The sequence below is a fragment of the Schistocerca gregaria genome, chromosome X (assembly GCF_023897955.1).
Source record: "Schistocerca gregaria isolate iqSchGreg1 chromosome X, iqSchGreg1.2, whole genome shotgun sequence".
Taxonomy (NCBI): Eukaryota; Metazoa; Arthropoda; class Insecta; order Orthoptera; family Acrididae; genus Schistocerca; species Schistocerca gregaria.
This window is the reverse complement of record NC_064931.1, coordinates 531,247,452-531,261,292: the sequence shown is the minus strand read 5'-3', so window position 1 is coordinate 531,261,292 and position 13,841 is coordinate 531,247,452. Positions and strand designations below refer to the sequence as shown.

General features: G+C 40.8%; 1 protein-coding gene across 1 annotated transcript in view; it reads left to right on the top strand.

Annotated features, from left to right (window-relative positions):
- Window positions 1-7,030: 7,030 nt before the first annotated feature.
- LOC126298184 (glutamate receptor-like) overlaps window positions 7,031-13,841 on the top strand; it is a 73,466-nt gene continuing 66,655 nt past the window's right edge. The window contains exon 1 of the mRNA XM_049989492.1: window positions 7,031-7,194. Within this exon, the coding sequence (XP_049845449.1) occupies window positions 7,031-7,194 (164 nt within the window). The remainder of the gene's footprint in view (window positions 7,195-13,841) is intronic.

Here is a 13,841-nt window from a genome sequence, read left to right as displayed (position 1 = left end):
ATTATCACAAAAACTGGAATGTGTTGGTTACGACCAGAAGAGGATGGGCACCAGGTTCGAGAAGTTGAAACAAGGTTTGACAGACAAGAAACTTTCTGATGGTGAAACCATAAGAGGCAGGCTGACAGACAAAATGATTTATGATCTACAGCAGTATTGTTGGGTAGCCATTAGAAATAATACTGAGGATTTGTTGAAAATGAAGCAGGCAGTATGGGCTACCTTCTTCCGCAGACTGTCAACTGATGAAAAACCAGTACACGACCTTTGCCCTCCTGGACCTGATTCATGGTGCAGTTACTGCAATGCCGAGTACTCAAACAGTTCATACAGCCATAAACATTCCATCCCAACAGCAGTCATGGAGATCATAAAACCTATTTACAGAGACCTGGCAAATCCTGAATTACTGAAGACGTGTCTGAATGGTCAGACTCAAAATTCCAGTGAGTCGTTCAATAATCTTATATGGACCAGCTTACTAAAAAGGTTTTTGTTGGAATGAAGACATTGAAGTGGGGGTCAGTGATGCTGTTATTCAAATTTTGAGGGAGGAAAACATACATATTCTGAGTCTACTGAACTAAAAGAAGAACATAATGTAATCTATAATTAGAATTATTTACAATAACGTACAAAAAAGTGCACAAAATTTTAACCGTGTAATTAAAAATTTGTATTTCCGAAAGCCGTGGCTGAAGTGCAATTATTGTAGTTCAGTAGACTCAGAACATGCAGTTTAATGTCCTGTAAGAGTTTCATGTCAATGGCTACAATGGTTCCTGAAATACAGGGAAGCCGAGTCACTAAATTTAACATTTTCGGGATAGGGAATTCCAACCACCCGTAAGTGTTCGTTTTCCCTGCATCTGTTAGATGAAATGATAGAGAAGCAGTGAGATATTTGTCCGATGAACCCTCTGTCTGGCATTTAAGTGTAAACTGGAGAGTAGTCATGTAAATATAGATGTAGATGTAGATCTGGAGAATGCGCTCGTCAGGGCAACCGTCGAACGCACTCCGTAACGAAACAGGTCACGGCAGCATGGGGAAGACGTGGCCGTCCAGTACTTTATTGAAAGATAACATCACGGACACCTCTAAGGCAGGGCACAGCGCTGGATGTAACACGCTATAAATGTAACTTCTGGTGTCCAGTTTACCAGCAATGATAACCAGAGGCCATCATATTGCGTACCTAAAGGCACTCAGTGCCATCGCACCGTATTCTGAGTCTACATAACGATGACAAATGGAATATGGTTATGTTAATTATCCTCGGAACCTCCACACACAGATATGTTTCTTGCAATACTGTACGCAGCGGGACTCGTCTGAAAATCCGACATAGTTCCCCTCTTGAGTCCAGTGTTTTTACTAAACGCGTCTCTTAGGCGTACCGATCTCTGCTGAAGCGGCACCGGAAACTGCAGCGGCACCGGAAGCTGCAGCAAGGGTCACCGTGCTGACAGCCCATGGTGCTCTACAAGTTGTCATATTGTAAGTGTGAATACTTGTCTTACAGCGAACATCCTATTTTTCTAACACAGGGTACGTGAAGTGATTGTACGATACTGTATAGCTGAGCGATGAATATGTCTCTTCCATCAGGCGCTAGTCTCGTGGGGCCATTGAAATCCTGCATGAGGTTAAGAATGGCTCACCTGAACCCATCAATATCATATTCGCAAGACAGCTGTGAGATTGCAACCAAAGCGAGCACCAAATTCGCGGAACGGAATACCGCAGTATCGAAAGGCCATAATTCAGCCGCTGTGAAATGTTGTTGCGTGCTGGTTGGCCTTACATGTTTCATGAGCAGAAACACGATCTTGTCACAAATGCGATTTTTGGATGAGAAACTCGCTGCATGATGTTTCCTGATATACAGAAAGTAGATGGCTTTACTCCTAACTACTCTATATGATTGTACTGAAATGCTAATTATTAGCTTGTTCCAAGTATGAAGTAAACTTCATGCCATTCTGACATTTGTTACATGCCGCCACCACTTTGTTTCAACTTTAATGGCCATAGGTGTATTATGCAATTGCTCTTTTCTTTGTTTCGGTCACGTTGTGCAGAACAAAACTACTCGAGAGTTCAAGCATTTAACGTACAAAGAAATAAATTTAAATACAGCCCCTTCATACACAGGATCAGCAGTTTAATTGCGTCAGTCGTCACTCTGCCTCCGGTCACAGAACGTCATTTTATTCCAACGATGACCTCTTTCATACATCAACGTCGTACGTGACTTCATTTTTCGTCCGTAATAAACAGTATCAAAACTTATACACAGATGTAATTTTTATCCAGTGTTGAATAACGTAGATTCGACTTCTCACTGTCCATATTTATCTAAATGGTTTTGAACAGTTTCGTAATCGATATTTAGTTTCTTACAAGTACGAGGAGTGGAACTTTAATAGTGGCAACTATTTATTTGTCACTTATACAATACAGATACATGTTTCAAAGTTGTCACTAGCATTGTGTATAAATCGTTGCCAACTATGTGAACAACGTAGGATACCCTTAGCAGTGTCAGTTGTGTTGATAGATCGAGCGGATCTCTGTAACAGTTCAGAAGCAAACACCACGAAGTTCTTCGTTCATCTTAGGAATCAATTATTTAGGTCAGGGGACTGTAATGGATAGTACACAACTTTTTAGCCCCATCGATCGAACACATCAGTTACAACTTGCGTCCGAGCTTTTCCCTGCAAAATGTAGGCTGGGTCCTACAGAAAGTGTCACCGCTTCTTTCTCTAGGCTGTTATGTTTTACAACACAACCTACGACCAGCTTCGAGAAAGAAGCGGTGACATTTCTTCCATAATGGAAGCCTATGCAGCACTGCTGCTCTACTTTTCTCGTGCTTTCATCGAATCTCCCGGCGCCTGATTAAGAAGATTATAGTGCATTTTAACTCAAAATTTCGAACCAAAAAACGCTTTAGTCGGGTTTTTGCCTCGTGTAATGATATCACTTCATGCTAAGAAGATAACATATTTTTACGCAGCTTGAACCGCAATCACAACATCTTGTAAAAAAATAGAAGGTTTATACAAGGGCGATGTACTTGAGGACAATATTATGGAAATAGAAGAGGATGTAGATGAAGACGAAATGGGAGATACGATACTGCGTGAAGAGTTTGACAGAGCACTGAAAGACCTGAGTCGAAACAAGGCCCCCGGAGTAGACAACATTCCATTAGAACTACTGACGGCCTTGGGAGAGCCAGTCATGACAAAACTCTACCAGCTGGTGAGCAAGATGTATGAGACAGGCGAAATACCCTCAGACTTCAAGAAGAATATAATAATTCCAATCCCAAAGAAAGCAGGTGCTGACAGATGTCAAAATTACCGAACTATCAGTTTAATAAGCCACGGCTGCAAAATACTAACACGAATTCTTTACAGACGAATGAAAAAACTGGTAGATGCAGACCTCGGGGAGGATCAGTTTGGATTCCGTCGAAATGTTGGAACACGTGAGGCAATACTGACGTTACGACTTATCTTAGAAGAAAGATTAAGAAAAGGCAAACCTACGTTTCTAGCATTTGTAGACTTAGAGAAAGCTTTTGACAATGTTGATTGGAATACTCTCTTTCAAATTCTGAAGGTAGCAGGGGTAAAATACAGGGAGCAAATGGCTATTTACAATTTGTACAGAAACCAGATGGCAGTTATAAGAGTCGAGGGGCATGAAAGGGAAGCAGTGGTTGGGAAAGGAGTGAGACAGGGTTGTAGCCTCTCCCCGATGTTGTTCAATCTGTATATTGAGCAAGCAGTAAAGGAAACAAAAGAAAAATTTGGAGTAGGTATTAAAATTCATGGAGACGAAGTAAAAACTTTGAGGTTCGCCGATGACATTGTAATTCTGTCAGAGACAGCAAAGGACTTGGAAGAGCAGTTGAACGGAATGGACAGTGTCTTGAAAGGAGGATATAAGATGAACATTAACAAAAGCAAAACGAGGATAATGGAATGTAGTCAAATTAAATCGGGTGATGCTGAGGGAATTAGATTAGGAAATGAGACACTTAAAGTAGTAAAGGAGTTTTGCTATTTAGGAAGTAAAATAACTGATGATGGTCGAAGTAGAGAGGATATAAAATGTAGACTGGCAATGGCAAGGAAAGCGTTTCTGAAGAAGAGAAATTTGTTAACATCGAATATAGATTTATGTATCAGGAAGTCGTTTCTGAAAGTATTTGTTTGGAGTGTAGCCATGTATGGAAGTGAAACATGGACGATAACTAGTTTGGACAAGAAGAGAATAGAAGCTTTCGAAATGTGGTGCTACAGAAGAATACTGAAGATAAGGTGGATAGATCACGTAACTAATGAGGAGGTATTGAATAGGATTGGGGAGAAGAGAAGTTTGTGGCACAACTTGACTAGAAGAAGGGATCGGTTGGTAGGACATATTTTGAGGCATCAAGGGATCACAAATTTAGCATTGGAGGGCAGCGTGGAGGGTAAAAATCGTAGAGGGAGACCGAGAGATGAGTACACTAAGCAGATTCAGAAGGATGTAGGTTGCAGTAGGTACTGGGAGATGAAGCAGCTTGCACAGGATAGAGTAGCATGGAGAGCTGCATCAAACCAGTCTCAGGACTGAAGACAACAACAACAACAACTAAGTAACCCGGATCATTCCCCAGTTAGACATACAGGTTATGTTTCATTGTTTGTTTTAAAGAATAAATGAAGGTGAAAATGCAACCCGATTAGAACAACACACACAAAAAAGGAAAGTAAAGCGGCTTCACAGGCGATTCTTGCAATTGTTGTGTAGTCTGCGGCTCTGCATTGTGTATAATGCCTTACCAACCAGCTCCGAGCGATCCAGTCAATCACGATCTCAAAAACGCTACCAAAGATTACTGAATCATTGCGCGACTTCACACCAAAGGAATTAGTGCACTAGAGTGACCAACAATAAATTTGTGACGTAGCTTAGCACTTTCACTACCAATTTTGTTTCGGAGTGAAAGTCATTATTGTGTGGTTATTTTAATTAATGTAGCAGTCAGAAGTAATACCATGAAAAAAATATTTCCCACCGTTTCGTTTTCCAATGCAGGGAGGGGTTATTCACAGGTACCTCCGAGATTTCAGAAGACAACTGCAGAAAAACTGCAAGACAGACGGAAAGCAGAGGCACATTAGAGGATGGAGCATTCCTCCAAGCTTTTAACTCAGATGACAGGTGCTCCATGTGGGCTCTACTTGTGACTTGGCAAACGTCAATGCGGGCAGTGGGTTAACAATGAAACTTGAAGACAACATAACCAACAGGTGCAATCTGTTATTATAAGAATTTTGCAAACCGTTAACTGGCTTCTCTTTACCATTGGGACACTGGTATACAGCAATGACATACAGCAAATATTCAATGGTCTCGTCATGAGAGACATATGCCCCAGTGCTAGGGGAGGGGCTACAGGGGAAGAAACCCAACGAAAAAAATACATAGATAAGCATCACTGCTCTGGTCACTGAATGGTCAATCAGGCCCGACCGATCGTCCTGTCATCCAATAGCCAGTGGCGTCATGGGGATGCATTATGGAAGCGTGGGGATCATTACGCTGTACTCCCGGCTGTTGTCAGGTTACCAAGACGTGGTGCTGCTACTACTCAGTCAAGTAACTCCTCAATTGACATTACAAGGCTGAGTGAACCCCGTTTCAGTCCTCCCACCGAAGAAAAATGCCTCGCAGTACACAGAATCGAACCCAGCCCTCCACATGGCAGTCAGCCACACTGACCACTCAGTTACGGAGGCATACAGACAATAGTGCATACATTCTATAAATATGTATGATATGACGAAATGATTGGAAAATGGACAGCTTTCAAAGTATGTGGCTGAACAGGCAGTATAATATGAGCCACAACCCAGCCATCTCCTTGAAAACCAGATTCCCTTCTCTCATCCGTCTGGCTCACCACATCTCTTAAGTGACTGATGGCCTCCGAAGACGAGTGCCCGCCAGTATGATTAAGCGAAAGTTCTCCGTGTTAACGTAGCTCTATCTGCTACCCTACAAGAATACTCCCCTGTGGTTTAATTTATTCTTTATGTAAAATAATAGATGCAAGTAAGAAGCGACCGGAAACATAGCAAGATTATTTTTACAATGAAAACAATAGCTTTCAGGCAATGTGCGGCAACATAAATGTGATACTTCCCAGAGAGCTGTTCATCTTCACGAATGCTTGTGAAAATTATGACACCTGGAAAAAGGAGAACAGATAAATCCAGAATTGAAGGATGAGTAGAATAGTGTACCATTAATAACTGAACTGACCCAAAGACATGTGTAAGAATAAAGATGCAGTATTTGTAGATTTAGAAAACATTTTTAACAATATTGACTGGAGGACACTGAAAAGGAATTAGAAACTGGGAATGAAAAGTTATCTATGATTTGTGCATACACCAGACTGCAGTTATAAGAGTCGAAGGATTTGAAAGGGAGGCTGTCATTGAGAAGAAGATGGGACAACCTTGTAACCTATCTTTCTGGATACTCAATCTGCGTGTTGATCAAGGGGTGATATAAACAATGTGTGTCCCTAATTGCATCCTATGGTACAATTGTTATTCAAATGTCTTCCAAGACGACACGAACGATATTTGGGTCAGCACATCTCCATAGCTATAGTTAGACGAATATGTAGCTCAACATCGACAGCTCTCTTAGTCAGCCCGCACATATCACTCCAGCAAAGGTTAATGATTGATATTAGATCGTTATGTCTGGCACTAACTTCGATGATTGCTGATGGGATTTGGTAGTCTCCTTACGATGATAGGTGATTATTCCTTTGTAAATAATTCAACAGGTCTATGCCATGATGAAACTGAGCTGTGCAACAGGATAAAGGTGATATATTATTTATCGTAAACTACCAACCGTTTTTATTACTTTTTTCATCTGTGTTTTATCTGGAGAATTCTGTGAAGAACCAGTGTGTGTGTGTGTGTGTGTGTTCAGATACCGCATGTGGGAGCAAACGTCGTGGGGCTCCCTGTCCGAGGCAGGCGAGTGGAGTGGCATGACAGGGGACCTGACCCGAGGAGTGGCCGATGCTGCTATCGCTAGCTTCACGCAGACTACCATGCGCAGTCAGCATGTGGACTTCACCATGCCACTCATTCGCACCAGGTACAGAAAGCTTTCTGTCTTCACATCTTCTTCTTTTGAAAAGTACATCGGCAGCGGAGGGTTGGCCTATGCCACCACTGCCAGCTTCATATATTTGAAAAACATAACCAGAATGTAGATTTCAGCACATCGCTCATACCCACTAAAGTTTACATGCCAAAACATGTTACACTTCAGTCTCTCTCACCCTCAACAATATGTTAGGACGGAAATGTTAGTGGAAAACCGCCCAACTCACCTTCGTCAATTTGTTTAATTGCCTAGCACAACCAACATGCAGAATTCAACTAGCCACTCATCTGCACCAGGTACATATGCAAGTCCAGGTAGTTTTCTAGCTTTAGCCTTCGTCCCTCAGCAGTACATTATGAGAGCAGCGTTAATGCACAGCCATTTTCACGTATTGCCATGTACAACATACCCAGAGACATAACCACTAGGTTCATCTGTACTAGTGCATACACGCAGATGACTTCCTTGCTTTCAGTGTCTTTCCTCCTAGAAGATACACCATGCCTACAACAAGATTCTAGGGTTGACTAATGCCATAACTGTCAACTTCCAGTTCAAAAATGGTTCAAATGGCTCTGAGCACTATGGGACTTAACATCTGAGGTCATCAGTCGCCTAGAACTTAGAACTACTTAACTAACATAAGGACATCACACACATCCATGCCCGAGGCAGGATTCGAACCTGCGACCGTAGCGGTAGCGTAGCTCCAGACTGAAGCGCCTAGAACAGCTCGGCCACAGCCGCCGGCAACGTCCAGTTATGACCACGCACGACCTGCATGTATACTTCACCACATCCCTAATCTGCACCAGACGGGCCCTGCATACGCTATACCAGGCATCTTTCTGGTTCAAAATGGTTCAAATGGCTCTGAGCACTATGGGACTCAACTGCTGTGGTCATCAGTCCCCTAGAACTTAGAACTACTTAAACCTAACTAACCTAAGGACATCACACACATCCATGCCCGAGGCAGGATTCGAACCTGCGACCGTAGCAGTCGCACGGTTCCGGACTGCGCGCCTAGAACCGCGAGACCACCGCGGCCGGCTTTCTGGTATCCAGGCTCTCTTCCCTTAAAAAAATACATAATGGCGACAAAATGAATGGAGGACTGCCTATGTCAGCATTACAAACCTTATATTCAAGATCTTGCAAATCTTTAGGTTCAAAATTATACACACAGGAGAGGACAGAAAACTGATAATTTTAAGATAACGAACCAGTGAAAATTTGAGGTGATACTAGGTTTGAATGGAAAGTGCCTGTGAGGTATGTGTTTGCAAACTGTTTGCGCTTCTGCATCGACATTCGAGTTGCCACCTTGAAAAACAAAGCACATAAGTCTGTGATGGGAACACAGTTTTTGTCCTATGGGGTAGCAGGAAAGGATTGAAGTTTGTAAAGCCAGTAGAAAATGAAGTAGAAGAAGGAAGATTAAAGTTTGATGATTAGAGATAGAGTGCAAATAGGGACTAGGAATGGATGGGCGAAGGAATTGCCCTGTTCTTTCCAATGAATCAGTCTGGCATTTGCGCTAAGCATTTACAGAAACCACAGATAAATTATATCTGGATGACCACATCGGTATTAGAACCACCGTTTACATGAATGTGTGTCCGGCGTCTTACACGCCATTGTAGTGCATGCATTGGGGCTAGCTGTCGTCACCCTGTATAGTTGCTATGAGCTCAAGCAGATGTTATAAGGCGTGAGGTTTTTGTATCAACGACATACTGAATTTTTTTTGACGACCATTAATTTCTCAGCTCAAATTAACCAGTTTATGGTCATCTCGTTGTACATAACTTTGATTGTAAAAATCAGGGACACAATGTATTTGACATGATCAAGCAGAAAGTGAGGTTCCCCACGCCGCTCATCTGCACCAAATACATACACTAACTGAGACAGTTTTCTATTTTTCAGTCTCTCTCCCTCTCAACAATACGTCATGACAACAAGGTCAACAAAGGGCAGACTGAAGCTATCATCACTAGCTTCACATATTTACCATGCATCACCACAGTGCAGACTTGCCAACACCGCTTACCTGCCTCAGGTACAGAGGCCACTCTCGACAGATTTAAATCTTTTTGCCCATCATCGAAATTGTACGCGAAAATTTTCAGAAATCTACTACTATTTGTAAATCCGTTATAATGGTTTTGCCAATACACCACCCTTATGATACTTAGAAACAATATAGGTTTTTCGACGAGTGTGTTTCGTTTGGACTAGCGTGATAGCATGAACGAGTGAAAACTAGAAATATATGGGTGAATCTACTGGCAGCTCGTAAAAATATACAACAAATGAACGGTGTACCCGCCTTCTTAGCAGCAGGAACATGAGGTGCTCTGTCACTGACGGTCTATCCACATGAAAGTCAATAGAGCAATTGGGCGTGGTTATCCAGATGGAATCAACTCGGAAATCTACATTTTGAGCTAGAGCTGTTTTAGCAAAACTTTACAAATAAAATTCAAATCTGACATTATACCAAATTCAGCTGCCTCATTATAAACATTTTCTAATGTTCTATCGGATTAATACTATAGGCCTCAACAGTTATTGATCCACCATGCGTAGGGTGCCGAAATTGGAATTGTTTTCTTCCTGTTTATCTTAAATTTGACACCGGGGATTGGTTCTTGTGGTTCGTAGTTGGAAAGAGGGAAAATGAGGCAATACTTATATAACTGAAATAACTACTCTTCAGAATTTATGTTTGAACAATTATTTATTCACAATGCCAATGTAACAGCGGCAAAATGTGGAAGTAAATACAAAAATAGTTTAAACATTACATCAAATACAAATTATTTGATTATTTTTAAACAGTTTGATGAAAGTAATTACTTTTAACATGTGACGACTGCGATTCTACCCTGTCACTAAGTATCGCCAAAATACCCGAAAAGTACCGTGTTAACTAATGCAGTCCAAATCAAGTCGTATCTAAATAGACGTTTCTCCAAATTTTACTTCCCTACACAATATCTGACCGTGCATTTATCCCAGTTTAGCATAGAATAACCATATTAAATAAGATTTAAGGACATTGACAAAAAAATTGTTTCTAACATCAATAAACAAAAGAATGCCAAAGTTGAGTGATGAACCCACAATTTTACACGACTCTCATTCAAAGTAATCACAACCCATGGGGTTTAACAGCTACCCACCTTTGAATTACCCACATAGCAATCGAGCTTCACTGTCATTGGTCGACGTTTAAGAAATTAATGGCGGGCGCCCTTGTCCAAGTAGCAAAGCATACAACACTTCTGGTAAATGCTACGGCACACGAATTTAGACACATACCTTCCAAAAGTTTTAAAAAAATACACATGCAGCGGCAGCGGATTTAAAATGTAAGAAAAAGGAAATAATTAAAAGGGAAATGGCTACTGCTAATGAAAGTCAACAATGTCTACATAGAACACACCACTTCGTGGGGAACACTTTTATTCTAAAGAAGACAAATGTTACGTGTATGTCAGCCAAAAGGAAATTAAAATTGTTTGCAATAATTTTGAGTCTTTGAGAGGAGAGCGCTGCTTTTAAATCTTATCTTGTGTGTTGTGACGATGGTCGCGATATCGACGGCAGCTGGCTGGTCCTGGTGAAACGCTGAGATCTGCTCCCATGGTCGTGTGATTGCAGCTGATGATTTTTCCTCGTAATCGGGCGGACGTTGGTATTCATCAAGGTGCAAATCTGATTACTGTGGCGTTTTGCAGGCCACAGGTTGGTCGATGTAATTGTTGTTACAGATGTCGGTATGTGCACAGTATTAATGTTTCTAGCACACACAATTTAAGTTTACTTATGCCACCCACAGTTTATAAAACTTGCCGACGGCGAATTCTATAGAAAGTCAATTCGTATTATGACTGCCGCGATCGCGAAAAGCCGTCCAGGGCGGGAATGTACTCACACACAATAGACAGTTCGCATAAGTTAAGAACGACTGTTACTGATTATAGGCGTCCGACAGTTCTTCGAAAAGCGAATAAATATGTAAGTTCACAGTACTTGAGTGTACGAAAACACAGTCAAAATACAAGTGCAGTTCAATTCACAGACACAGAGCTACAATACCGCCCATCCTCTGTTGCATTGTCATAGTTACTTCGTCTCACGGCACAGTCTCAGTATTTACCTCGCCCAGTTTCTAAACTCACTGTTATCATATCACGTACTGGTATAAAACAATCATTCAAAACGTACATCGCTTGCCACTAAACTCAATCTTCACCAGTTCGTAAAAGTCACAACTCGCACAGTAAACCATGTGTCCGCCTCTCTAGCTACCCAACAACAAAAACCCCCTTTGTTGGATGGACTATCGATATTGCTCTCTCTCTTTCTCAATACTCTCGCCCACAGTTTATACAACATCAAGTTAATTACATATATTTTCACACAACTATTCTCTACCAAACTTATTACAATAAACGAGAAACACAGAAAAAATTAAAGCTTTCCACAATCAATAGACTCTAAACATATTTATCTACTTACAAAAAAGAAATAATTTCCAGTTACATATTACATCTAGAAAACAACTTTTATCTCTATTTTACAGGACAAAAGAAACAAATGCGCTGCAACATCAAAGATATATGAACAGGCGGGGGAAAAAAAACAAGATATATATATATATATATATATATATATATATATATATATATATATATATATATATATATATATATATATATCTATCTCACAAAATAACGATGTATTTACAAACACTTAAGTTAGCATTATTAATACTATCGTTGATTACATAAATACCTTATGCCCATTTGATTCTCTTACACTTTGACATGTTTGAAAGCTACTACAAAGTGAAATTAATTTAGCATTAGTGCCATCAACATCATCCACAATTTCAGAGTCTGAAGTTTTTCATAAACCTCTTTGGAATCCCCTAGAATGAGGTGCATTGTCGATTTTATGTCCTGCAATTTTGGCAGTGATGTTGCTTTAGCATTTGGCCATAGAGGTACCAAGAATGCTGTTAGGTCTGGCGAAGACTTTGGGAGGCCTACAGTACGTCTCTGAATATTTAGTTCAACGAAATTCTCTTCGAAGTTGTCGTTTATGAATACTGAATAAAATTTCTTCTTGTAAGTTCCGGCAAATTAACTTTGTTGTTGTGTCTGATGCTTTCTGTTGACTATTTTTTTTTCTAACGGTGTAGTACTCCAAAAGTTTTTCTTTGCCATCTTACGGATTTGCAGACGGTGTTTTTTTCTGGCTTGTTGCATGACAGTGATGTAATCTTCTGTAGTATACGGCCTTTGTTGCGTTTTTAGTGCACTTTATGTATCACCAAAGTCGCTTCATTCGGTAAGAATGAATGACCAGAAATAGAAATCCTACGGTAATCGTTGTAAATCGTTTTAAGGGTAGCGTGTTCCTGTAGAGCAGTCTTCAACATTTTTGTGTTTCTTTTCTGCTCTCCGCAAGAACCAGACCACAAAATCAGTGACTTAATTTGTTCAGTAACATTGCTAAGAATGTGCTTCCTTAGACGAGATCATTCTTCTTTATCTCCATGACCAGCAACTCCTTCAATCCGCACATAACAGTGAGCTTCGTTATTTTTTCCGGTGTGGATTCCGTAGTTATAAAACCAGAGTAGCCGTTTTGGTTCCACATTGCAAATCACTGCCACATGGATACAGCAACTGGTAGTTCCTCCAGACCTCTCTACAGAGCATCATGTTATGGGATGGATTTGGTTCTGTTTTGCATGACGTACTGCATATGTTCCATCACAGTTTGCAACATAGAAACAGCGATCTGTAAAATGGTAGTTGGTTCCCAATTGTATAACTACTTCCAATTGAGGACAGGCAGACGTTACGGCCAGTGTGCTTACATTAACAGAATACAGTTAAACGTTAGTGCAGATGGTAAACGAGAGAGGTGAGATAACGTCACTGGCTGTATCAATCTATGTTAACGTATTTATACAAATAATGTGCGTAATTATACATTTACATTGGAGTAAGAAGCAATATTCCTCATTTATCGTGGAGTTGGCTATCTATATGATCTAAAGACTATCCACCTCTACACGGTATAGTGCGTGGAGCTTCAAGATAGAAGGAAGAAGTGCATTGAGTTATGTAGACGAGAAGAAAATCGAAAAGATTGCATATAAAAGTACTTTACTAACTATGAGAATAATTCCTGCTGAAGTCAGTGGCGACTCGTAACCACACATTTGCATTTATCTCGCAAACGGCGCGGATCCATGTCTACCTGAACATTTATGCTTCCGCTGCAGTAGATTTTACCCCCGTCAACTTTCACTGTTAATTACGATACACCCTGTGCGCACCTTATGCCAGTTGCAGACGTCAGGCACTGCTCCTTGAGCTGGGAAACACCATTTTCAGACTGTTTTATTCGTTGATAAGTTATTGTGCGAAACGTTCAAAATGTCTTAAGATCCACAGTGTTTAACAGATAACTCACTGACTCTTGAAGCCGTAGCTAGGTCACGCGGCCACTGTAAGCGTTTCAGCGGGAATATTTGCTTTCTGTTCTGTAGAACATTGCAGTAGCTACAATGCTGCCCCAGTGTGAATGCTATTCTTGTAAACGAG